Here is a 25,814-nt window from a genome sequence, read left to right on the forward strand (position 1 = left end):
TCAGCTTGGCCTTGTGCTGCTCCCTTCTTGCACTCACCTGCTGTGCCTTTGTGCCCAAGTGCTGCAGGGCCTTCTTGTGCCCCTCCTGCAGCCCCCTCAGTGCCTGTGGGTGCTTGTCTTGCTTTACAAGAGAGGTGTCTGCTCGGGAAGGCAGAAAAAGCCTCTCTTGGAATGGAGAATGCAAACCCCCTCCTTCTTAGATTTTAGAATAGTGAAATGAAGGGGCTCTCAGGCAAAGATATGGGAATTGGAATAAGAGTTCTTTACTAGTGTGTATAATAAAGCAAAGAAACAGCAACAGCTGCGGCACTGACAGCAAACAGAGCCCGGAGCCAGTCCCGGCCTTTGGGCTGCGGCGCTTTCCCCTTGGGTGCAGTTCCGGGCACGGCCGGCAGGGGCGCTGGTGGCTCCCGCAGGGCGGGGCAGCGCATCCCTCCCATGAGAACCTCTCTGAACGGAAATAGAGCAATCCCTTCATCTAACTCTTTCACTTTTTTCCTTTCTATAGCCTTTTTCCCGTGTTTCGGGAAAGAATTTGAAGAGGGCTGCCTTTCAACTGAGCTCCTAGTGTTTCTGTAAGGTGCTTCCTGTAGAGAGAGAGAGTTTCCCTGAACAGCCGGAGCTGTGCTTACGAAGGGGATGTAACTCAGAGCAGGACGGGGTCAGGGGAGGATATCCCGCCGAGGCTCGGTGGGAGTGTGGGCAGGGTCTGCTGCTGCCGGAATCGGCAGAGGGGGATGTTCCCGTGGAGCCCGAGGCGGAGCGTGGGCACCCCCCACATTGCTGATGGCGGCTGCTCCGGCAGCTGCCGGCAGAGCAAAGGCAGGTGGGAGAGCCCGGCAGCAGCGGCGGTGCCCAGCGCAGGTGGCACGGGCAGGGCAGGCGGGGATGGGATGGCTGGGACCCCCCCTGGGTGCGGTGGGCGCGGTGAGCTTGGAGCAGGCGGCAGGACAGAGCAACCCCCATCTTGCCCAGCATGGGCGGCAGAGCGGCCGCGGGCCAGGCAGTGGGAGCAGGGCACACAAATTGAGCGACAGCGCCGGGGCAGGTGGAGCTGCCCTGGGCAGTGAGGCCGCACCTGGGATGGAAAGCGGGGCAGGAGGAGCTGAGGCGGGCAGCGAGCCGGGACCCGGGACAGGCGCCTGGGCCGCGAACGGAGGGGGCAAGACCTGCAGAGGATCCCACTCTCTTTCTGAGTTTTCCTCTTGTTCCCTTCCCTTTCATTTCCCTTTTTATTTTCTTGTTTTTTCTCGGGTCTTTGTGATACTTTAAAGATTTTTATTCTTCTAAAATCCTCTGTCTAACATATGGCATATTCTCTTCTAGATTAAATGGAGTATTTTACAAATAAATCCAGAGCCTAACAAATCTAAACTTCTTCTTGGATACTTCGAAATGGTCGGTGAGCTCCCTCATGACTTCAAATATTGTTTTCCTCTTCACCTTTTTCTTTATCATATGGCAAATTAAGCATCTTTCAGTTACTTCCTTTGCAACTCCCAACATCCCAGTGCACCCATAGTTCCTTAAAAAATGATCGCACAAAGTACGAGTACCCCAATGGTTTTTCTGATGCATGTCTTCTAGTATTTTCTTAGAAGCACATTTTATTAAGAAATTGTCTTCTATCAAGAAGTTTCAATTTCCCTGATTTGTATTGTTCCCTTCCTGTCTTGTTTAATTCTTTTTTCTCTGCTTCCGTAAACTTTGGAATATCCATTTTTTCATCGTTTGGAGTTAATGTTAACATAACTCTTTCAGCTCCATTTTCTGCTGCATCCATAACTTTGTGATCTACCCTCAGTTTTCCCAGTTTGCCTCTCCTTTGGCCCGGGCCGGGTTCCCCCCGCCCGCAGCGGCTGGAGCAGCCGAGAGCCCCGCGCTGCCCATCCCGACCTGTCCCGGCTCCATCCCCGCTCCTGCCGCGGCTGCGAGGGCTGCGGGAACGGGGCAGCGAGGGTGTGGCTGCTGCTGGGGGAGGAGGAGGAGGGAGGGAAGGGCAGGGATGGAGGGGGAGGAGGAGGTGGGGTTAGGGAGGAGGAGCAGGGGGAGGGGGAGATGTAAGAGGAGAAGGAGGTGGGGATAAGACAGAGGAAGAGGAGGAGGGGGAACGGAAAAGGAGGAGCGGGAGGAAGAGGAAGAGGAGGGACAAAGGCAGATCGAGGCTGAGCTGAGGGAACCACGCTGTCGATCCCTGCCTGAATTCGCAGCCCCCACCTGTGGGTTCATCGCCCCCCCATCGTGCTGGTGAGCGGGGAGGGGGAGCTCGGCCTGGATATCCTGGGGGGTCCCTGGGTTGGGGTTTTTGGGGATGTTTGCAGAATGAAGCAGTCCAAGGCTGAGCGGAAAAGGCCCCTTGGGGGGACATCGGGGGGTGGCGGTGGCGGCTGCCAGCAGAGGCAGCCTGGAGGAGCAGAGCCCTGTGTCCCACAGGAGCCCAAAGTGGGGAGCCCAGAGAGGGGGGAGCGCCGCCATTGGCGGGAGCCTGAAGAGCCTGGAGAGGGGCAGGGGGGACTCCTTGGAGCCGCTGCAGCCCCGAGCAGAGAATGAGGGGAGAAGGGAGCCCGGGAGCCCAAACAGCCCCGGCATCCCGAAATGGGGAGAGCGAAGCGGGGGGAGCTTTTGGCATTGCTGGGACTGCCAGCAGCCTGGGCAGGGCGGGCACCGAGGAGAAGGGGGACCCCCAATCCAAGCGTGACCCCCAGCAGCTGGGACAGGGGGGAACCTCTGAACACCAGAGGGGAGAGACCAGGGACGGGGAACTCCTGGGAGGCTTTTTCAGGGCTGAATCTTGGTGTTTGGGATGTTTTTGTGGAGCCCAGGTGACCAGTGATTGCAGAGATGGACTTGGGCAGAGGGACCTGCAAACTCAGTGTGTGGTGGGGATGATGAAATAGGAAAGCCTTATAAATATGATTGCCTTGCAAAAGATTTTGAGAATATAGAAAGTATAAGGAAGATTGAAATGAAAGCAAGCTCTGAGATACCTCAGTTAGTGAACAACTGGAAAACAATGGTGTGGCCCAATTGAAGGTAATCCCCTTTTGATGAAACAATTCCCTCAGCTTGCAGACAGATCCAGACCCTACTAGCTCAGCAGAAAGGGTCCAAAGAGGAGTTTTTAGGGTTTAAACTGTAACACAGTGTGGTGATGTAATGATTCTTACAGGCTGTATGTAAATGCTATAGGATTTGTATCTTGTACTAGATTGGTTAGTGAGAAATAGAATATTCAACACAGAAGAAAATTTATTGTATTGTAACGGGACCCTTACTCTCTTACGCTCTTCTCCTCTTACTCTCTCACCCTCTCATCCTCTCTACCCCTCTCTTCTCTCGGGCCTGCTCCGAGCTGTGCCTGGCAGCTCCCAGCAGGGCCCTGCACCCAGGCCCTTTGCAATAAACCGCAAGTTCCACGCCCTGGCTGCAGAGCTCTCTCGTCTCCGTCGGTCCCGACCGTCCTGCCCCCGACACTCCTACAAACGCTCTCATCCCTTGTTTTCCCCAAACCAGGATTGCCCATTGCCAACCCTGGGAGGCTGCGAGGAAGAGGAAGATGCCCTGGGACACTGAGGCAGGTGAGGAGGAAGTCAGTGCCCCTTTCCCCTCTGTGCTGCTCCATCTCCCAGCCCAGCACGGCCCCGGCTGCAGCTCAGCCCTGGGAGGATCTCCTTGCCCTTGCCTGTGGCACGGAGGCAAATCCCATCCTGTCCTTGTTCTTCCTCCCCCAGAGCAGGAGCTGAGCTTGGAGAGCAGGGAGGACAAATGCCCACGGCAGAACCTGGTGGAAGAGGCCGTTTTGAGCGGCTCCACGGCACAGGAAGCCAACGGGGAGGAAAAGCTCCAGAGATGCCGCACGAGGAGGGGCTGCAAACGCAGCCGGCGGGGATCTGAGGGGGAAAGAGCCAGCCTGGGCCGGGAAGGCGGCCGGAGATGGAGCCAGAGCTCGGAGCTGGTGCTCCATGAGCAGCTCCATGATGCGGAGAAGCCCCACACATGCGAGGAGTGTGGGAAGAGCTTCAGGTGGAAGTGCCGCCTGAATGTGCACCAGAGGATCCACACTGGGGAGAAGCCCTACGAGTGTGGGGAGTGTGGGAAGAGCTTCAGCCAGAGCTACATCCTGTACCAGCACCAGAGTATCCACACTGGCGGAAGGCCGCTCAAGTGTTCCGAGTGTGGGATGTGCTTCAGCCAGAGCTCCCACCTGATCAGGCACCAGAGGACCCACACTACGGAGAGGCCCCATGAGTGTTCCAAGTGTGGGAAGGGGTTTAAGACCAGCTCCAATCTCCTCCGGCATTATCAGAGTCACAGAGAGGAGAGGCCCTTCCAATGCCCCGACTGTGGGAAGGGATTCAAGTACAACTCCCACCTCATCACCCACCGGCGCATCCACACTGGGGAGAGGCCCTACGAGTGTGATAAATGCAGGAAGAGGTTTCCGACCAGCTCCGATCTCCTCCAGCACTATCGGATTCACACAGAGGAGAGGCCCTTCCGCTGTCCCGACTGTGGGAAGGGATTCAAGCGCAACTCCACCCTCGTCATCCACCGGCGCATCCACACTGGGGAGAGGCCCTACGAGTGTCCCCAGTGTGGGAAAAGCTTCTCCAGCAGCTCTAACTTGACCAGACACCAACGGAGGCACCACTAAGGGAAGCCCTGCGAGTGCCCCGAGTGCGGGCAGAGCTTCGTGCGCTGCTCCAGCTCCATCCCCCACTGGAGGAGGCACTTTGGGCACAGCCCTGGTCACTCACATTCCCTGTGACCCATGTTGGGAACACACCTGGCTGCTTTGCCTTTTTGTTTGGCCTTAATTTTCCTTAGCTTCTTCTTCATCCTTTAAAAACACCCAAAACTGGGTTAAATGAAGGAACCGGATTGAATATATCTGACGTTCCATAATTTCTCAATTTTTTTAGGGGGAATTTAGTATTTAGAGACACGTTTTGTGTGGAGTGATGCTGTTGCTAAGAGGCAGGAGTTTGATTTCACCCTTCTTGTGTTGCTACGAACTCCACCCCTGACCCCAACCCCAACTCCACCTTTGGGATACCCTTTAAAATCTCCACGGCTCTGCCTTTGCCCTGTCTTTGGGGGCTAAGAAATGGATTCCCAAAGGGTCAGCCCTTTCCCTCTGCGTTCCCATGTGATCAGCCTTTTTTTCCACTGGGTTCCAAAAATTTCAGCTTTTTCTTCTGGATTCCCAGAGGATCACCCCTTTTTCCCACTGGATTCACAAAATTTCAGCTTTTCCCACTGGATTCCCAGAGGATCAACCTTTTTCATGGATTTTCAGAGTATTCTGACTCTGTGTGGTGATTTGACAGGAAATAGGTTGTCTAGGATGTTGTGGTCAAACAATAGGTGCTCAGACTTTAATATTGGCAGCTGGTTTGGCCACTGGGACATTGGATCCGCCTCCGAGAACACAGGGGTTTAAAGCAGAGCTCTCCCCTGGGAGGCTCTCTTTGGATTTCCGGTGGGAAAAGGGTTTGGATCTCTTCCCCCGTCCCGGCTGCTGGCTTGGCAGGGGGAGGGGGAGCCACGCGGCTGTGAGGTGGCCGGGCCTGGGACAGTGATGGGAGGTAGGCCTGGCCCAAGGGTGGAAGAATGGAAGAAGTACCGAGAGGTATTTCCTGCCCCCCCCCCTCCCGCTCCCCTCGGAGAGAAGGGGAAGAGAGAGAGAGAGAGAGAGAGAGAGAGAGAGAGAGAGAGATAACCCTGCCAGGGACTGTTATCTTGAAATTTGATATCATGTGTTGTCAGCACAGCCTGCCCGCGTGTCTGGCTGCTTGCAGGAGCTGTTAGCCCCTTTGTGGACAATGAAAACATTGCAGAGCATTGACCTTTCCTGGAGGGGAGATGGAGTGGAAGATGAAGAGGGAACTGAGCAAGTGTTGAAGGTCTGAGCAAGGGAGAGATATGAAAAGAATAGAGAAGAACTCGGGTGGAAGAGATGATGGAGTGGCTGCTTTGCTGGACTCTTTTTGTGTAGCCATGGATAGAACCATGTTTCCTTGTGATATAGAGACTGTATCCGGGGGGGCAATGCCCTGCACCCAAGAGGGTTCAGTGTTGGTGCCCCTCGGCCCCAGGGGCAATAATTTGGGAGGGGCAGGTGTCCCTAATGAGAGATTGTTCCCTTTTTGGAGTGAGACAAGGCATCCTTAAAAGATGACCCTGGAAGCAGCTCTGGTCCGTATTCAGTGGTGAGAGCACTGGACATGAAAGGAAGAGGTCACCATGGCACAAGAAGGACTCCACTCCTCTTGATGAACTGAAGATTGATTGTTTGAAGGGTGGTGCAGGACCGAGAGTTGGTGATTTGGGGAATGTATTGTATTGTAATAGAGAGTTGGTGGGGAGGAGGGGCAGATGTATTTGTGAAATTTTCATTTTCCTTGTGTGTTTCTTTTTTTTCTCCTTGTCGTTTAGTTAATAAATTCTTCTTTATTTCTAAGTGGGAGCCTGCTTTCCTTATTCCTGGTCACATCTCACAGTAGAAACCAGGTAGAGGGTATTTTCATGGGGGCACTGGCATTATGCCAGTGTCAAACCATGACACTCTGTCACTGTTGTTTTTGTTTGTGCTACTGCATTTGTATTTTTAATTTTTCCTAATAAAGAACTGTTATTTCTACTCCCATATCTTTGCCTGAGAGCTCCTCAATTTCAAAATTAATTATTATTTTTATAGTTGTTTATTGTTATTATTATTACTACTAATAAGTATCATCATCATCATCATCAAAGGGAGGGGGGGGTTTACATTTTCTATTTCAGTGGAGGCTCCTGAAATGGGGAGACACCGCCAAGGATGGGCCATGTAAAATACTTCCTAAAATATGTAAATTAGTTTTTAGATATGTGTGAGGGTCTCTGAATATGCAACATGCTGGTGTAATTAAAACCAGATTAATTAAGGAGTTTCCCTGAAAATAACTGGGGGGTCTTGGTGGCCATAACAACCTTTGTCTAATTGTCCTTGTCTCCTGTTACATCAGCCTGTTGCATATTCCTAGACTTTTTGCATATCCATAAAGTACTTTACATATTCCAGGAACAAAATTGGCTTCATCCTGTCTGGGGGTCCAACCCCCCTCCCAGCTCAATTTGGGGTTTCCCATCCTCCTCCCAGCTCAGTTTTGGGATCCCATACCCCTCCCAGCTTAATTTGGGGGTCCCATTCCCCTCCTACCTCAATTTGGGTGTCCAATCCCCCTCCCACCTCAATTTGGGGGTCCCATCTCCCAGCTCAATTTTGGTCTCCCACCCCCCTCTTTTCCCTACTCTCCCCTTTCCGATCGTTCCCCCAATCCCCTCTCCCGTGTTTGGTTTTGGGGACTCCAGGGCCCTCCTTCTCCGATTTGGGCTCCCGACCCCGTTTTGGATTAATTTGGGGTCCCCATCCCAAGCCCAGGGTCACCTTCCCCCCTCCCCAAATTCTGCTCCTCGCAACTGATGAGTCGTCAGCGAGACACGTTTTGATTGGCTGGAAATTACCCTGCGCTGTCTCTGAGTATTTACCGCAGTGAGAGGCCTTGGTGTGTGGCTGGCAAGTGATGAGTCAGAGTCGGGCCGGGCGCTGATTGGCTGAAAATCGCTGAGCGGGGCCAGTGCTCTGAGTTTGTGCCCAGCGAGTGGAACGTCATCAGTGCCGCGCGTTCCGATTGGTCGGGATCTGGTTTGGGGTGAAGACGGGAGGAACTGGGCTTTATTTCGGATTATTTGGGTTTCTTTGGGGATATTTATGGACTATTTGGGGTTTATCTTGGTTTTTACTTGGTTTATTTCTGTTTATTTGGAATTATTTGTGTGTATTTGGAAGTATTTGTGTTTGTTTGGGATTCTTTGGGTTTATGTGGGTTTATTTGGAATCATTAGGGGTTCTAGGGGTTTATGTTGGTGTATATGAGTTTTTTTTTAGGTGTACTTGAAATCATTTGGGAACTTTTGGGGTTAGGTTAACTTTTTTGGTTTTTTAGGATTATCTTGATTTGTTTGGGGTTTTTTTGGGTTCTTTGGGGTTTATTTCTAGTATTTTGGGGTTATTTGGGTTATTTGGGGTCACGTGGATTCAAAAAATCCGGGAATGTGTCTGCTGCAAAAAACGGGAATTTTTCCTAAAAAATCCGAGAGTTTTCCCCCAAAAAACTGGGTGTGTTCCCTAAAAAATGCTGGGCATTTCCCAGCCAATAGCGACGTGCCCCGCTGCAAAGCATCCAATCACTACGCTTCATCTCCCAAATTAATGAATCACAGCGCACGCCGCCCCAAACCAACCAATCACTGCACGCATCCCCTCAGCTACTCCCACCTCTCTTGGGCTGAGCGAACCAATCACCGGGTGTCGTCCCTGTGCAACTCCCGCCTTCTTTGCCTCTATCCAACCAATCACCGCGCGCTACCCCTCGGCAAAGCCTGCCTCCCCCACCCATCTACTGTCAATCACCGCGCCGTCTACGAAACCAACCAATCACCGGCAAACTCCCCTCACCAACTCCCGCCCTCCCCGCGCTGCTCCAGCCAATCAGAGCCGAGCCTGAAGCAGCGCCCCCTGACCCCGGGCCCGGGCATGGAGCGGGCGCCCCCTCCCCCCCCCGCCCCCCGGGACCCCCTCAGGGACCCCCGGGAGCCGCCCCGGGCTCGGGCGGGTGCTGCGGGAGGCGCTGGAGAGAGCGGGGGAGGCGCTGGGAGAGGACGGGGGGCTCCGGGAGCTGCTGAGGAGGCGCAGGGACAGGTGAGGGGTCCTGGAGGGGTCGTGAGGGGAATTTGGGGAGGGGTCTTGAGGAGGTTTGGGGGGAATTTGGGGAGTGTCTGGAGGGAACTTGAGGGGGTTTTAGTCTCTCGCTAACTCAGAGGTTCTTATTATGATAACTCTATTGGAAATTGCGAGGATGAGGAAACAGATAAAATAAGGAATAGATGTAACAGGTAGTCCATGCTCTCAGCAGTAAGCGAGAGCCATTGTCTTCTTGGTGCAGCGGTCACAACCTGCAGGCAAACATCTCGCTTTGGTCAGCTTGGCTCCCCCACACACCTGCCCCGGGCTGGGGGTTTCAGTGCCAGTCCTTGGAAGGAGCAGAGGGGCCTTTTCACATGGGGGTTCCATGTCTCAGTCCTTGATGGAGAGGCTCCTTCCATCTCAGTCTGTCTGTCACGGTGGTTGTAAAACAGGTGAGGGTCTTCTGTGGGGGGCCCACCTGAAACTCAGGAGAAGTCCAGCCAGGCCGAGAGGTGGGACAGCTCCCAAGGCTATTGTTGCACAAAGGGCACGGTGTCCCCTTCTTCTTCTCATTGGGCTCAGTGTAGCACACAGCAAACATCACCTGTGAGAACAATGGCTTAGCTGCGCTCTCAGGTCTCAGGCACATGACTTTCTCCCTTGGAGACAGAGATTTCAGACAGGGGGGTCTTCTCTTCAGTGGTCCCCCAATGACGATCATGAGGCAGATGAGGGAAAATTCAGACAGACTCTCACACGACCCCGTGACTCACAATTGTCTTGAGGGATCTTCATCAGCAGAACTCTGGAGCATCATTGATGAGTCTGCAGAACTCGCAGTATGTTGGTAGTATAACCCGGAAAAATAGGGAACATGGAAAGAGAGGAAAAAGAGTGAGAGAGGGAAAAAAAAGGATAGGAGAAGGAGAGGGAAAGGAAAACAATAAACAAACATAATATTGATTATCATAATAATTTTCACAAATGGCTGATTAATTAAAACTATATTATTTTGAAACAATATTTAAATGGTTTAAACCAGTCACAAATAATCAAAAGCAAAAGCAATCAACACATATTAATACAAGCATTAACTTAAAAAAAGATTTTCTAAGACAATTCACTAAAAATCTAACGTAATTCCCACAAAATCATAAATGGAAATAAGGAATTATTCCAAAACACATAGGCTTCATTCATAATTGCTTTGTGTCAAAATCTTGGGGATGTCCATAGTGTAGAGGACATCAGCCAAGTTGTGTGCATTAACTATAGACATCAATCTTGTCAGCTGTTTCATGCTCCAATTCATAATGAATGGGACTGCTGATAAAATAAAACCAAACAGAAGTAGAGTCAAAAGGATAACAATGGCATGGCACACACTGTTCAGGGCACCCGTGGCAGAAGGAGATCACCTAAAAGACCTAAAAGAGTATCCCACCACCTGTGCTCGGCATCTTCCTCCACTCTTTCCATGACACGATGTATCTGTCTCACATTGTGATGAACAGTCACCAGGGTTTTCTGTCCGTTTGTCTGAATCTTCTCCAGGATTTCCACCAAGTCTCGATGGAGCAGCAGTTGTCTTACCAAAGTGAGATTCATCCCAATAGGAGTAGGCATCAGTTTGTGAATCAGTGTGTAGTTAGATTGCAACAGGTAGTGAGAGGTAAGTGGAGCTTCATAAGAGAAATCACATCCTGTAATCTTGGTAAAGTTACAAGCACAGAAATTGGAAAGATTTTTAGTATCTACTACAACATTCTCTACGAATACAAAATCACAAATGGTTCTAAAGCATGCACATCTATTGCCTATGTATATAAGGACTGTTTCAGAAGTCTTGTTAGGACAAATTTCAAAATGACACATATTTTGCTCTGTGTCTAAACAAATGTCTTGAGCTCTGATTGCATTGATTTCACAGATGAGCCCTTGTTGTTCTCGGACAATACAAGATTATAAATTGACAGTTTGCCATTTCTCACTGATTTGACAGTCCCATTCTCTATGGGATAGAGAACAGCTTTGTCGTAATTCAGTTCTAATGCTATAACAGGGAAAATCAAATGCTCTGAGGCATTGTGTATGGTTAACACAAAACCTGGCTGTATTTGAAATGGGGTCATAGGTAAAATTCACTAAGTTCCACCAGGATTGGAATTCTCTTTCAAAGTAAGTGGCATTGTCCCAAATTATTTTCCAGATTTTAGTGGGAAAAGTGCCTTCTTCACCTGCTCTTATAATTGAGGCAGCAACTGACTGCATCCACAATTGTGCCTGGACACAGCTGAGAGCCAAAGAAACGTTGTTTTGTGTATCACCGAATGCATCAATTACCAATTTGTGATCATTTACATTTACTTTCTCCCAGTTTGGTAAAATGTTTGATGGCAATCACTGATTCCCAATGCCAGCAAGGATGACTTCGATGGTTGTTGTAATTTGGTCAAATCTCTGGATGTGGCAGCCAATTTATTCAAGTTCAATTAATTTACATGTTACGTGTAAAATCATCACCTGGTGTTACCATAAAGGGAAGGGAAAAGATGATTTCTGTTGTCCATCTCTAGTGTTATCATGGTTTATCAGGTCTTCATGTCCCTCAGAGTTCTTCTGTAAAAGTAAACACAACAGACTCTGCCACGAAGAGGCAGAAAAAGTTAGAACAATGGAATTGTCAGAGACATTTTGAACAGCAGTGGTACTTCCCCTACAGCAGCAGGGGCTCCACCAAAACAGGTTGTCCAGGGTGATGTGCTGGGTTCTTGAAATCATCTGGTCCCCATAGTGAAGGAATTATGCTTGGAGCTGTCGGGCAAAAAGCAGTGATTTTGGAACCCATTTACCCCCCATCTATAGTAAGAGGTGTGAGAAGTCCATTCAATCTTTTCACCTTCTGCCCAATCCTGCACACCTTTGACAGTAAGTGAGAAACATTATCAGATTGAATTTCCTGTGGTTTTAGGAAAATTGCAAACCATCCTTGCATTGCTTTAACAGAATTATCTCCTGTAGCTCTTTTAAAAGCATCAGCCTGGACCAACCCAAATATGAACACAGCAGAGGACTCGGTGTAAATACAGACAAGAAAAGAATTCTGTCCCTCACGCTGGAAAATACTCCAGAAAGTAAACAGTTCCTCAGCGTGAGCACTGCCTTGTCCCTCTCTGTTAGCAGAAGCAGAGGAGAAAGGAGGGGTTGCTGTAATCACAGAGGCAATTTTGTCTTGGCTGCTCTCCAAGCTCTCAGTTTCTTGTATTGCTAAGATTTTTTCCACTCCTATGAGAGCTAAGCTAACCACAAACAATCCTTTTTCCCAGGTAGTGTATCTTTTCTCAGCATCTTTGAAGCCACAGGAATAGAAACCAACAGGCCTTGTCGGACCCTCAGGACCCCACTGCCAAATGTGCGCTGACAGCCCTGAGGAGGCAAATCCCCATTCCACCTGAAAGGGATCTGTGGGATGGACAGGGCCCAGTGCTTGGTGAGATGTTGCTTCAAAAATCAGCAATTGCAATGCTGCCTCCTGAGAAGGAGTCCAATCCCATTTCACCCCTTTGCTCAGCAAGTCATAAAGGGGAACAAATGGGTCATTCTGGTTACTAAGAAATCTATCTGGTGTTTCTACAGGAGATACAGCTACTATGGTTTTTTGAAGGAGAGTGGTTGTAGGTTTAAGTGTTTCTGAAAGCCCTAGAATTAAAGGGGTCGTAATTTCAGGCTTTACAGGTGATTGCATTGGTAACTCTTAGCTTGTAGTCGATTTTCTTTCATGCATCATTTGCAAGCAAGCAGCTCTGTGAATGTTTTCCAGGGGTTGGTCGGGGGTACCAGCTCTGGTTAAAAGGTCTCCCCTTCCCAAGGGGTTGAGGCCCTGCCCAATGAGCTGCACTCTGAGTCAGGGACCATGGGATGCGTCTGTCTCCCGTTGTTAAGCACACCCCATGTCCCCAGCACCCACCGGCTGCTTGTTCTGACAAGAGAATCTGATCTCCCCCGGTGAGAGATGCTTGGCATTTGTGTTCTGTTTTGGATTTGTGGGGGAGAAACCCGTACTGCTTTGCAAGTTCTGTTAATTCAGTGGCAGTGTACGGGATTTCTTTGGTGGTTACATGATCCTCATTATTGATATAGCTGCATTCTGTTTTAATTAAAGGTTTTGTGTTATTGTAACAACAGTGTTCCCCACAATTTTTCATCACAGCTAATTCTGTTTGAGGGCAATTTTGATTAATGTGAGGCATTTCCTTCTCCTCTGTCTCTTGTGAGGAATCAGCATTCTGTGAATTTTTAACATCTCCTCTCTCAAGGCAGCTCATAATAAATTATTTTCATTTTTTTCTTCATTTAATTGTTTTTGCAAAACCTCAACTAAGTTTTGAAGGGAGTCTATTATAGCATTTTCCTCACTTTTTCACCTAAAGTGAGTTTCTATGGCTGCTGTGAGATAAACTCCCAAAACTGAGCAGAGGAGGGTTTTATTATTTTTCCCCAGTTTGACTTTTGTTTCATGTTGCAAAGAACATATTCTATCAATAATATTTTCTAAATTAAACCAATTGCAGTTTGCCCATTCTTCTTCTCATGGAGAAGATATGGCATTGTATTTAGCAAGCAGAGCATAAAATTCAGCTTTACCTTTTGCACTGAGGTTTTGAGTCATTTTGTGAAGGGACCAAAACCACAACAGGGAGGTGCAAACTTAAGTTACACAATCACACAGCTTTGCTGTGTTCCCCTTTGCTTCCCTGGGTGGGTGAAGAGACAGAATCTGCCTGGGAGGCCCTGCTTAGTTTCTTTAGGTTGCCCGTTCCTTCCCAGACAGTCCAGATGCACACACACACCCCCACAGCCACACACACAAAACAGTTATTTTGTAAAGGGGCTCAAAAACTTCGACAGGGAAATACTGATCTAAGTTACAAAACCACACAGCTCTTGCTGTGTTTCCCCTCACTTCCCTGGGTAGGTGAAGCGACAGATCTGCCTGGGAGGCCCTTGCTTAATTTCTTCAAATTGTCTCTTCCTTCCCAGACTGTGCAGATGCACACCAACACACCAGAAACAGTTCCCCCTTTTGCACGGAGAGATCATTTGTGAAATTCTGGAGACAGAACCCTCAGCAGAGTATGGGGATTGCTTTTCACCTGTGCGTGTGCAGATTGCAAGAAATTCGAATCACACCCCCTGTGCTGTGAAACTTCCTTCCCCTGGTACAGACTGCACACAGCCCTGCAAACCCCTCTGTCTGTCAGAATCCTGTCCATGACACCAATTTAATGTCACAACCCATCCTTACAAACGGGTTTGTGATGATTCGTGAATTGATCTTAGAGTGCAAAAGAACCCGACATGGCACAGGGGATTTGCAGTAATAATCAAAAACCAATGCATCTTTATTGAATGACGGCAGCAAAATATGTTAGGGGGAATTGGGGGAAAGGGGAAGTATAAGAAAAAAGAGGGGGAAGAGAAAGGAAGGTATAGAGCTACCAAATGTAGAGAGATTAAATTCTTTGAAGTCTTCAGTCAACGGAGTTTGCCTGGTCATGTCACGGGAGATCTCAAAGATTCTGATCAATTCAAACTCCTATTATTGTCTTTTTAAATGGGGTAAGGGGAGGAGTCTTGAAATTGAATCAAAAGTAGTAAGAATACTCTGTTGTAATTTCTGGAGGAAAAAAAAAGGTATTGCAGAAGGGTACAAAGAGTCCATGTTCTCAGCAGTGGGTGAGAGCCATTGTCTCCTTGGTCCAATGGCCACAGCTGCAGGCAAACATCTGGCTTTGGTCAGCTCGCCTCCCCACACCTCCCCTGGTTGGGGGTTTCAGTCCCAGCCCTTGGGAGGAGGGGGAGCTTCTCCACATGGGGGTCTCCTGTCTCAGCCCTTGAGGGAGAGGCTTCTCCCATCTCAGTCCGTGCCTCACGGTGGTCGTGAAGCAGATTTGCGGTTTTCCGTGAGGACACCAAAATAACCCCAGAAAAGTCCAGCCAGGCTGAGAGGTGGGGAAATTCCAGGGCCATTGTTGTGAAGCGGGTGCAAGGGAAGAAAAGGGCAAGGTGTCCCCCTTCTCCTTTTCATTAGGTTCAGTCTTCCATGGAAACAAACCCACCTGCAAACTACAGCTGGGCAAGCCAAGGGCTTTGCTCAGGCCTCAGGGTCTTGGTGAACAACTCTCCTGAGCAAGACCAGGATTCCAACCAGGGACTTTTTCTGTGGTCCCAGTTTCTGTCCTTTTCACAACGATCCTGAGGCAGATGAGAGAAACTTCGGACAGAGACTGACACCGTCCTCAGCCACCCCCAGGGCAGTGCGGGCCAAGCCCAGGGACACTGCAGGGTCATGGGGACACCGCACAGGTGCCACCAGGGACACGGCACTGCCACCTGTCCAGTGGCACCAGTTCAATGCCAGTGTCCCTGTGCCACTGCCACCAGTCCTGTCCTGGTGTCCCCAGTTCCATCCCAGTGCCAGCAGTCCAGTGCCACCAGCCCAGTGCTCCCAGTGCCACAGCCCCCATTGTCCCCATACCAATGTCACCAGCCCAGTGCCATCAGTTTCAGCCCAGAATCTCCAGTCTCATCCGAGTGCCCCTCATCCTGTCCCAGTGTTCCTGTCACAATGCCACAGTTGTGTCGCAGTGTCCCCATTCCAGTGTGACCCTTTGTGTTCTGGTGTCACCAGTTCCACCCCTGTGCCACCAGCCCAGTGTCCTCAATCCCTTCCTAATGTCCCCATCCCAGTGTTCCCTCCCAGTGTCCCCAGTCCTGTCCTAGTATCCCTGTCCTTGTGCCACCAGTTCCCTCCCACTGTCCCCAGTTCCAGCCCAGTGTTCCTGTCTCAGTCCCATCAGCCCAGTGCCACCAGGGATGCCCCAGTGTCACCAGCCCAGTGTCACTGATTCCACCTCAGTGCCACCACTTCCATCCCACTGTCACCACCCCAGTGTCCCCCAGGCTGTCCCAATGCCACCACCCCTGTGTCATCATTCCAGTACCACCAACCCAGTGTCCCCAGTTCCATTCCAGTGTCACCAACCCAGTGCCACCAGTTCTGTTCCACTGTCACCAGCGTTTTGGAGGTTTTGGGGGATCCTAGGTGGAGTTTCGGGCCTCCCGGTGGGTTTTGGGGGTTCCTGGGAGGTTTGGGGAATCCTGGAAGGGTTTTGGGGGGGTCCCAGGTGAGGTTTGGAGGTCCCAGGGGAGGTTTTGGGGGTCCCAGGTGAGGTTTCTAGGGAATTGGGTCTTCCCAGTTGAGAATTCCCAAAGATTTGGGGTTTCCCAGGTGAGAACACGGGCCAGGGGCTCAGAGGGGCTGAGGGGGGAGGGCCTGGGGGTGTTCTGGGGAGCTCCAATCAATGGGGGGTGTCCGGATGGTGCTGAGGGGGAGGCGTGGTGAGTGTGTGGGGGGCTCTCATGGATTTGATGCCTCAGGTTTTGGCTTTTCTGTTTTTCAGATTCTGTGCTGCTTTACTCTGTGGGTCTGGGCTTCATATTAAGGGATGCTGAGCTCTGTTCACAGAGCAGGGAGACGAAACAATTCCTGCTCTAGCTGGGAGCCCAAGGACAAATAATCCAAACTTCAGGCCCAAGAGCATAAATAACATGGACTGAAGAGAGAAAAACAAGAAGGATGGGACTTCATCATCTAAAGACATAATTGGACAATTAACTCCAATATGCAAATGGAGCAGAATTTATAAAAGTGACAGACCTCTTTACCGGCCGTCCATTTTGTGGCCATTTTGGTTCATCTTGGGCGCAGCCCTGGCTGGGCTCTTGTTCTGCCCAAGGTGTATCCACGGAGGCCTTTTAACAAATGCCTGCTTTATTGTGTAACCGTGTCTGGCCTCTGTTCTAGGTCAGCCTTGTGAAGGCCTCAGTTTGTGGCGAACACAAAGGGAGCTGAGGCACCTGGGCAGGGCTGGAGCAGAGGCAGAGGAAGGTGCAGCTGCTGCCCCCAGCCCGCGGCACTGGCAGGGCCCAGGTGCGGGGCAGAGGGTGCGGGAGGCCGAGAAGCTCGGGAGGAGCGAGAGAGGCGTGAACGGCTGCCGGGGCGCTGTGTTTATCGGGTGAGCGCGGTGGGAAGGGGCGTTTTGTGCTCGGGAGCGCAGCGGGTGCGGGGCTCGCTGTGCCCCGGGCCAGGGAGGGCGGGCGCTGTGAGCAGCGGGGTTGGATTGCGGGGCTGGGCTTGGCCTGGGGCCGGCGGTGCTGGCGCAGGGATCGTTCCCGCCCCGCCGCTCCGGAGCGCTGCGATCGGAATCTCGCTCTTTCTCTCTCTCGTTGGTTCCTTTACTTTCTACTCAGAACTGTTAAATGCCATGTGTATATTCTGCTGCGAGTGCTGTAGTGATAATGTCCCGAGAGGCAGTCCCCTGAGATTAGCACTGAGAAACTGGGGCACAGTGACCCACGCTGCAGCACTTGGAGGGGGCTGTGCCCCGTGGGATGGACTCAGCTCGGAGAAGTTCCTGGAGAAGTCTCCGGTGGGAGAGAGCCCAGGGTGCAGCAGGGGAACGACTCCTGTCCCTGAGCAGAGGGAGAAGCCCCGGGGCATGAACTGAGCCTGGCCCCATTCCCTGTCTGCGGCACTGCCAGGGTAGGAGGTGCAGCTGGAAGGAGGGAGGCGTGGGGGAAAGCTGGATTTAAGGCTCTTCACTTACTTGTCATTATCCTGCTCTAAATTTTTGGAGTTTTCTGTCAGAAATCTCTCCCCTCCCCCACTCATCCACAGAGGTTTGGGGCGGTTTTTCCTTTTTGTGGGAAATCAAAGCGATGCACTGATGCTCCTAATTAGGGGCAGGAGGAGGGAGGCTGCAGGGCTTGCCGCTGAGCCGGAGCCACCGGAACCACAGTGCCGGGAAAGCCGTGGCGGGAGCTGCGGAGGAGTTTGTTTGTGTTTTCAGCTCAATCCCCCTCGGGCCCGGGCCCGTTCCAGGGCTGTTCCTCAGCTCCAGCTCTGCCCTCATGCAGCCCGGGGGGCCCTGAGAGCGCGGGGCGGGGCTGTGCCGTGTGCAGAGCACACCCCTGGCTGGGATTGGGCGATGGTGCCGTCGGTCGTGGTTGTGGCGCGCTGATTGGTGGGAGCGGGGCGGAGCAGGGCCCTGGTGGCGGGCTGAGGGCGGTCGTGCCTGGGCAGCGGCGCCATTGTTGTGTTTGCGGTCCCGTGAGCGGCGGCAGCGGTCGGAGCGCGGTGAGGCGGCGGCGGAGGTCGGAGGCGGCCGCAGCGCAGGTGGGAGCCGCGCTGGGTTGTGCGGGGGCTCGGGGCTGGCTGCGGGCCTCGGGGGCGGCAGGGGGCTCGGGCGGGTTCGTTGTGCCGTATCCGGCCCGTGTTGCCGCTGGCGTGAGGGCGCTGCGGGAGCGGCTGCCCGCGGTCTCCTTGCGGCCGCTGCCTCGGCAGGAGCCACTGCCGGAGCAGCGCTGGCTCGGCCCGGTTGCTGTGGCTGGGACAGAGGGGGCTGCCCCGTGCCCGGGGCTGTGCGGGGAAATTCCCGTGGCCGGAGGTGTCTGTGCCCAGAGGAGACAGAGGAGTCCTGTAAAAGTGACTTTATTGCTGAGCAGAGGGAGAGGCCGTGGGGCATTTGCCGTGCGCTCTCTGCCATTGTTGTAGTTCACAGCCTCCTTTTTATCCTCATTTTCCCGGCCTTATCCCCCTTTCCCTTTGCCCTTTGGCTGAGGTAATTGGAAGGTTCAGATCTCCCCATCTGCCACCTGCATGTCCTCGTTAATGTGCACCCCCCCTTTAGTGTAACAGCCGGTATTCATGGGTCTGTTAAGTCTTTACTCTCTGGGAAGTTCAGGAATTCAGCGAGTCTTTGTCTGAGCAGCAGTCGATGGTATTTAGTAAGAGTTTTTGAGACTGGTGGTTTCTGCCTTCCTTATCTACGAGTCCCTGACCCAATCTCCGGGAATATTCACTCAGTTTTTGTTTTTTTTTTTTTTTTTTCTTTTTTTCTTACTGAGCCTTCTTTGGTTTTGCGATTTTTCTCAGTGCCCTCATTCCCTGTCGTTCTGTAGCCGTTTCTGCATCTGGAGGCCTGGCTGCCACCTGCATCCCCTCTCTCCCCTGCTGAATGAGCTGCACTCTCAAGGTGTGGAGCACGGTAAAAAGCTGAGAGTTGCTGCAGCACATCAGAGGAGTAACAGCATTCGTTTAACCCATGGTCTGCCAGGGAGCCACAAAACCGTGTCCCATTCCCATCCTTTCCATGTTTGGACTGGTACATGAGCTGCTTTCTTGTATGCTTTGCTATCTGTTTCATCACTTTTCCTTTGTCACCTATTTGCCAACAGCAGTTTGAGTCATTCAATTTTCCACAAACTCCTCTTTTTTTCTGCTAAAAGGTATTATGATCCCATCCCATGGTGAACTGTTGTGTTCCTCAGTGGATTGGTCAGCAGGAAGGTCAGGAGCTGGAGCTGTCTGGTTGGTTATTGCGAGGGCAGCTTGTAATCTAATGATGCCACTGAAATGAGAAATGGGTTCTGTGGCTCCTGATGTGAATTAGTTCGGGTTCCCAGGGCCTGGTCCATGGTGTTGTAGGATTTGTTCTGCTGGCCATTCATCTTTTCCCCATTTTTGGCCACTCTCTCCAGCCAGGGCTGCATCAATTGACTGCTTTTCTCAATTAAATCATCAAATCCTTGGATTCCCAACTGATTTCCTTGAATTTTAGGTAGCAAAATAAACCCCAGTGCTGTAATATACCCTATATAACACAGACAGTGCCAGCACATGTTGGAGTGGGCAGAGGGATGATTCTCCCCATTTGTTTATAGTGAAGTTTTCCCAACATTCTCCATGTGCTGTTTCCCTTTGCAGCTTCACCCGTTTGTGTTGCAGGGTCAGATATCCTCCCCCTGGGCTCTGCCTTGAGCTGTGCAAATTCCATCAGTGCCAGCAGGCAGAGCTTGGGGTGAGGGGCAGAGGGAATCAGCCCAATCCCTGCCCCAGGCAAGAGACCCAGGTGCATTGTCCACACTTTGCCCAGCAGTGTTCATTTGCATTTCTAAAGCTCCTCTGCAGGCTGCCTGGAATGGTGCTTCTCTTCCAGGGCAGCCATCAGGTGAGTCACATGTGGCCCCCCCAGAATCTGCTTTTTTAAAATAAATTTTTAACTGTTTACCAGTTAAAAGTATTACAGTTAAAGCTCTTCAATTTTGCAAAATAGAACATCAAGGCGAACATGGAAAAACCCAGACCACAACTTGATTCTCACACTTCTGTCTCAAACCTACCTAATAATGTAAAGTGGGAATATTATGCGAATTTTTTCTCATATTGTATTTTGTCGCTGAAAGAATCTCTTTAGTGTTAGAGAGTCAAGGCATTCCTTGGTTCTGGCCTGGATGTGCAACAGAAATAATTTCTTTCACAAATAGCCCGGCTTTGCAGAGAAAATCATTCCATGCCATGTGAGTTTTACTCGATTTTTCCTAGATTTTATGTAGTCTAGACCAATCTAAGTCCAGTGCTTTACTGTTCATTGCTTCCAAGTTGTGTAAGTTTTTAGCATTTGGTTTCCTGTTGGACCCGGATTTCTTCCCCTTTGATGTGAATTCGGTCTCCACACTCCTGGATTTCCTTCTCAGCCTTTTCCAGCCCAGGTGTCTCCAGCTCTGCCGGGGGCAGTGTCTGGGGTAGCTGTTGGTTGCTGTTTGCTGCTGGGCAACGTTGATGTTTTGTTGCTGGTCGTTATCTCTGTGGGTGTCTTTTGTGCTGTTCCCAGTCTGTTGGGATGTTAAACTGATCTCCATTGAGCAGTGTAGCATCACTTTAAAAAGCTTTAAAATTCATTTCCCCAAGGCACAGACAAACCAAGCCTGAGCAGAGAAATAAGGTTTAAAAGAACCAAACTCATTTTTCAGCAGTGCAATGGCAGGCAGCCCAGAGTGTGGGTGTGAGTGAGCCCCAGAGTGGAATTGTGCCCTGGTGTTCCCCAGCAGCTGTGGCAGTGCAGGCCCAGGCAGCGCTGAAGCTGCAGCAGTGGCAGCAAGGCTTGGCCCCAGTGGCTGGAGATGGCAGAGGAGGGTGGCCAGGATTGCAGAGGATTCCAGCCGAGGCTCTGTGGGCCGGCGCAGGGGCTTGGCCCGCTGTGGAGCCCTGGCTGCTGCTGCGTTGCCTTCAGGGCAGGCTCAGGGGCGGCCTCCCATCCTCCTGCTGCAGGCGGGAAGTGCAAATCTCCGGGGCTTCAGAGCCCTTGAGGCCAGGCTGAGGGGTCCCCCCGTGTTGAGCTGTGCTGACGGCTGTTTCTGGCCTCAGGGACACTTGGCATGGGCCCCTTGGCCACCAGTGGTGCTGCTTTGCACTCCTTAGGCAGGAGCCGATGTCCTGGCTGGGTGTTGGCAGCAGCAAAGTGCCAGGGCAGGCTGTGTGCCAGCCCAGCTTGCTGTGGGAGAATATGCCTTGATATCTGCTCCAGTGGTTGCTGAAGCAGTGAGAATTGCTTTTGCCCCCCTGTTAGGTGCCATGGTGTCAGCAGAAGATATTGAAGCCTTCCTGCTCAGGCCATTTCAGTGCCAGGCTCTCACAAGCACCCAGAGCTGCGCAGGTTGAGCTGAGCATGGGGCGGTGACCTGCGCTGTGTCTGATTGCCCTTCCTTCCCTCCCCTGGAACAGGGTGTTGCTTTTAGACACCACTTGTCCTGGTTGTTTCAAAGTGCTTTGGAGAGGCTCCATAGCTAATTTTCCCTCTTTCCCTGGGCCTGCCCACACTTCTGGATTCACTTCAGCATAGGCCGGGCCACACATTTGACACGGAGATACAACAGAACCGGCCTCTGTATCACTTTTTATAATATTAATTTGTGTTCCCCGTTTAGCGATATAATCCCTTCCCAGTAAATCATGATAACAATTATGAGCAAATAAAAATTCACACATTTCAAACCCATCACCCACAACTGCTAACAGTGGTTGAATAAAACCACACATCTTTCCCACTAATCCCATGAATAATCAAAGACATTTTTGGCATTTTCCCCCTTTAGATCTAAGATTCAGAGTTGATTGAGAGGCCCCTGTGTCCATCAGGAAATGCCTCCTCTCAATGCAGACCCACCCTGAATGTTCTCAAGGACTGCAGTGTGGAGGGTCCCTGGTGTGATGGGAGCTGTGACAGCCCTGCCAATCCATGTCCATCAAGGGGTGGACTTGCTGGTGCTGAGGGTGCTGCTGTCTGTGCTTGCAGTGTCCTTGTGCCCTGCAGCTGGAGCCCTGGTTCCTTGCCAGGGGCTGTTTGGGTGGGCTCTCCCCTGCCGAGGAGGGCAATGCCTGTGCCAGGTGCTTGTGGCCGAGCCCGTGCCCTGGGTGCTGGGGCCCCCTTGGGCCCTGGGGTTGATCCCTCAGGGGCTGTAGGAACTGTGCCCTGGCCTTTGCCTTCAGCTTGGCCTTTTGCTGCTCCCTTCTTGTATTCACCTGCTGTGCCTTTGTGCCCAAGTGCTGCAGGGCCTTCTTGTGCCCCTCCTGCAGCCCCCTCAGTTCCTGTGGGTTCTCATCCTCTGAAAGCTGCTGAGCTTTCTGCAAAATCATTTGTATCTCCAGTAACCCTAACAAAAGCCTTAAAAGATAATCTCCATGCTAAAACGTACATTCCGCCTTTCCCAGGTGTTCCTTGCTCCTCCTCCCTGTGCTCAGGGTGCCCTCCCCAGCCCGTAGCCCAGAGCCGCTCCCTGTCCTGCCGCAGTGTCCAAAGGCGCCCCCCGGCGGGCAGGGCCGGCAGCTGCACGGGGCTGGTGGGGTCAGGCAGCGCCCGGCGCTGAGCCCCGGCTGCCCCACAGCCCCGGCCCGGCCCCGCAGCTCCCCACAGGCCCCCAGCCCGTGCTCCCGGTGCCGCAGCTCTGCGCCGGGTGCTGCCGCTGCCCCCCAGAGAGAAACCCCCTGAAACCCTGACCTCCTTGTTTTCCTGGCCGGGAAACTGGGGATACAAAAGATCTGGATCAGCTGACAAGTTTTGAGGCTAATACCCTGCTGGATAAACATCCCAATCCCCTCAGTATTTTTGTCTTCTTTCGCTTTTCCATCATCCTTTTCCTTCCCAGATAGATTCCTCCTGCAGCTTCTTGCCTTTAGCATATTGCTGCACACTCCCCTTCACCCAATCCCTTTACAGCACACCAACACCATCCTGTTGTCCAAATGCAAGGGGGATTTGGGGAGGTGGGAGTGGGGCAGCGCCAAGGCCGGGCCCCCCCGCGCTGTCCTGGCAGGAGCGGCTGCAGTGGGGACCGAGTGCGGGCGGGAGCGGCCGAGAGCCCAGCGCTGCCCCAGCCCGACCTGCCCCAGCTCCATCCCTGCCCCTGCCGTGGGATGCTGTGGGTTTGGGGAAAAGAGGGAGCCAGCAGTGGGTGCTGGGCCTGGGGCAGAAGGAGAAGGGAAGGAGAAGCAGGGTTGAGGAACAAAAGGGTCAAACAATGCATGTGGGAGGAGAAGGTGGGATTGTGCAGGAGAAGGAGGAATAACAGGAGGAAGAGGAGTGAGCAAGAGTAGGGACACAGGAGGAGGAACGGGAAGAGGAAGCAGGACAAGGTTCCACCTCTCCCTCTATCTGCAGCCTCTGACCCCAGCCCCAGGAGTGTTGCCCCCTCTCCATGTGCAGCAGATGACCAGGGATTGGGATCCACGATTTTCCCGAGGGTGAATGTTGGTGTTTCTGAGCTTTATTGGGCTAATTGTTGGTGCTTTGTTTTTTTGTGGGGGCTGAATCTATATTTGGAGGGGGCTTTTGCTGAATCTTGATGTTTGGGAAGTTTTTGATCTGTATCTTGATGTTTAGAGGACTTTTTTTGCTGAATCTTGGTGTTTTGGAGGTTCTTAGAGACACAAGATGCCCAATGACTTAATGAGATGAACTTGGGCAAGGAGGAGCTCCCAGTCGAAGACACTCTCATTTTGTTTTTTACCCATACCAGGATTTTTCATTCCTAGGGCATGTGTGAATGGAGGAGGGGGAAAAGCCCTGGAGATCCCGCACGAGGAGGGGCTGCAAACCCAGCCCAGGGAGCTGTGGGGAGGAAAGAGCCCCCCTGAGCCAGGAAGGCGGCCGGAGATCCAGCCAGAGCTCAGAGCTGGTGGAGAAGCCTCATGGCAGGGAGAAGCCCCACAAGTGCTTGGAATGTGGGAAGGGTTTTAGTCGGAGCTTGCACCTGATCAAGCACCAGGTGATCCACACTGGGGAACGGCCCAGCGAGTGTGGGAAGCGTTTCAGCTGGAGCTCCAGCCTGAGGAGGCACCAGAGGATCCACACTTGGGAGAGGCCCTTTGAGTGTGGGGAGTGTGGGAAGAGCTTCAGCCAGAGCTCCATCCTGATGCAACACCAGAGGATCCACACTGGAGACCAGCCTTACGACTGTGGGGAGTGTGGGATGAGCTTCAGCCAAACGGGCCACCTGATGCAACACCAGAGGATCCACACAGGAGGAAAGCCCTGTGAGTGTGTGGAATGTGGGAAGAGCTTCAGCCAGGGCTGTGGCCTGAGGAAACACGAGAGGATCCACACTGGGGAAAAGCCCTATGAGTGTGGGGAGTGTGGGAAGAGCTTCAGCATCAAGTGCCAGCTGACAGAACACCAGAAGATCCACACTGGGGAAAAGCCCTACAAGTGTGGGGAATGTGGGAGGAGCTTCAGAGGAAGCTGGGCTCTGATTCGGCACCAGGTGATCCACACAGGGGAACGGCCCTACACCTGCTTGGAATGTGGGAAGAGCTATGGGTGGCACACTGACCTGAGAAAACACCAGCAGCATGTTCACTCTGGGGAGAAGCCCTACAAGTGTCCCCAGTGTGGGAAGAGGTTTCACAGGAGCTGCGATCTCCTCAAACATGAGTGGATTCACAGCGAGGAGAGGCCGTTCCGCTGCCCCGACTGCGGGAAGGGATTCAAGCTAAACTCCAAACTCACCATCCACCGGCGCATCCACACCGGGGAGAGGCCCTACGAGTGTGGGGAGTGTGGGATGAGATTCTCATCAAGCTCAATCTTGACCAAACACCAACGGAGGCGCCACTAAGGGAAGCCTGTGAGTGCCCCGAGTGTGGGAAGAGCTTTGTGTGCTGCTCCAGCTCCATCCCCCATGGGAGGATCCACATTGGAGGATCCTCAGTGACCCCTGTTGGGCAGAGCCCTGGTGATCTGTGGTCCTGGTGATCCAAGTTGGAAGGCATCTGGCTGGGGGGCTCCACATCTTCCTGGTTCCCTGTGGGCACCTAGATAAACCCAGTAGCAGGAACATCCATCAGGACGGAGATCTACAATGGGAATTCCTTGGGGAGAACAGATTTGTCAAATTTCAACCCCATAAAATATTTTGCATTCAATTCTATCTTCTGGTGACATCAAGGAGTATTGAATGGTCTTGGAGGTATATTCTGGGTTGACTATTTGGTGCTTGTATCCCCAGTCTGTTCTGTTTGTGCTGAATAAGAAGTTTTGCACCTTCAAGACTTGTCCTGAGAGTGAAAAGGCGAGAGAAGAAGCACAGAGTTTGTTTTCAGAAACCGCACTCACTCTTCCACATTCGTGTTCCTGCTCTGTGTTGTCTGTGGATGGACAGACAGCGGGACAGAGCTCTCCTTTCCTTTTAGTTAGTTTTAGCTAGCTGAACCAAACAAGTTCTTTGGACTGGGGGGTTTTTCCCCTTTCTTTGGACCTGTTTAAACCTGCTCTGGCCTGAACACCAGAAGAGCACGGGCAGCTCACACCTGTGGCCCACCGGGCTGGGCCTGGCCTGCGACATTTCCAGCATCGGAGGGACTGATAAGAGGCTGAGTGAGCTGAGCCTACAGACCATGGAGGGACTTGGTGAGTTTGTGTCTCTTTTAGAGCGGCAAGAGATTTTATTGTTTCATATTATTTAGGTTTTATTGTTTAATAAACAGTTTTTTCCACTTTTCTCCAAGGAGGTATTTTATTTTTCCCGAACCAGTTGGGGGAGGGGTCATTTGAATCTGCTGTCTTAAAGGAACCCCTTTGTGGGTTCTCTCCCAAATTTGCCCTGAACCAGGACAAGGTCTTTTCCAACTTCATGGATTCCATGATTTTAATTTCCTATTGCCCAAGGGTGTCTTCTGTAGCCAAATGGT

At 51.9% G+C, this 25,814-nt stretch overlaps 1 protein-coding gene across 1 annotated transcript; it reads left to right on the plus strand.

Annotated features, from left to right (window-relative positions):
* LOC141725901 (uncharacterized) lies at positions 1 to 25,239 on the plus strand. The gene is made up of 4 exons (XM_074530063.1): positions 1 to 1,402; positions 3,514 to 3,578; positions 3,737 to 4,584; positions 23,824 to 25,239. Exons 1-4 carry the CDS (start codon positions 1,396 to 1,398, stop codon positions 24,740 to 24,742), a joined length of 1,839 nt encoding a protein of 612 aa, XP_074386164.1. The 5' UTR covers positions 1 to 1,395; the 3' UTR covers positions 24,743 to 25,239.
* Positions 25,240 to 25,814: the final 575 nt, after the last annotated feature.

This window comes from Zonotrichia albicollis, chromosome 31, assembly GCF_047830755.1.
Source record: "Zonotrichia albicollis isolate bZonAlb1 chromosome 31, bZonAlb1.hap1, whole genome shotgun sequence".
Lineage (NCBI taxonomy): Eukaryota > Metazoa > Chordata > Aves > Passeriformes > Passerellidae > Zonotrichia > Zonotrichia albicollis.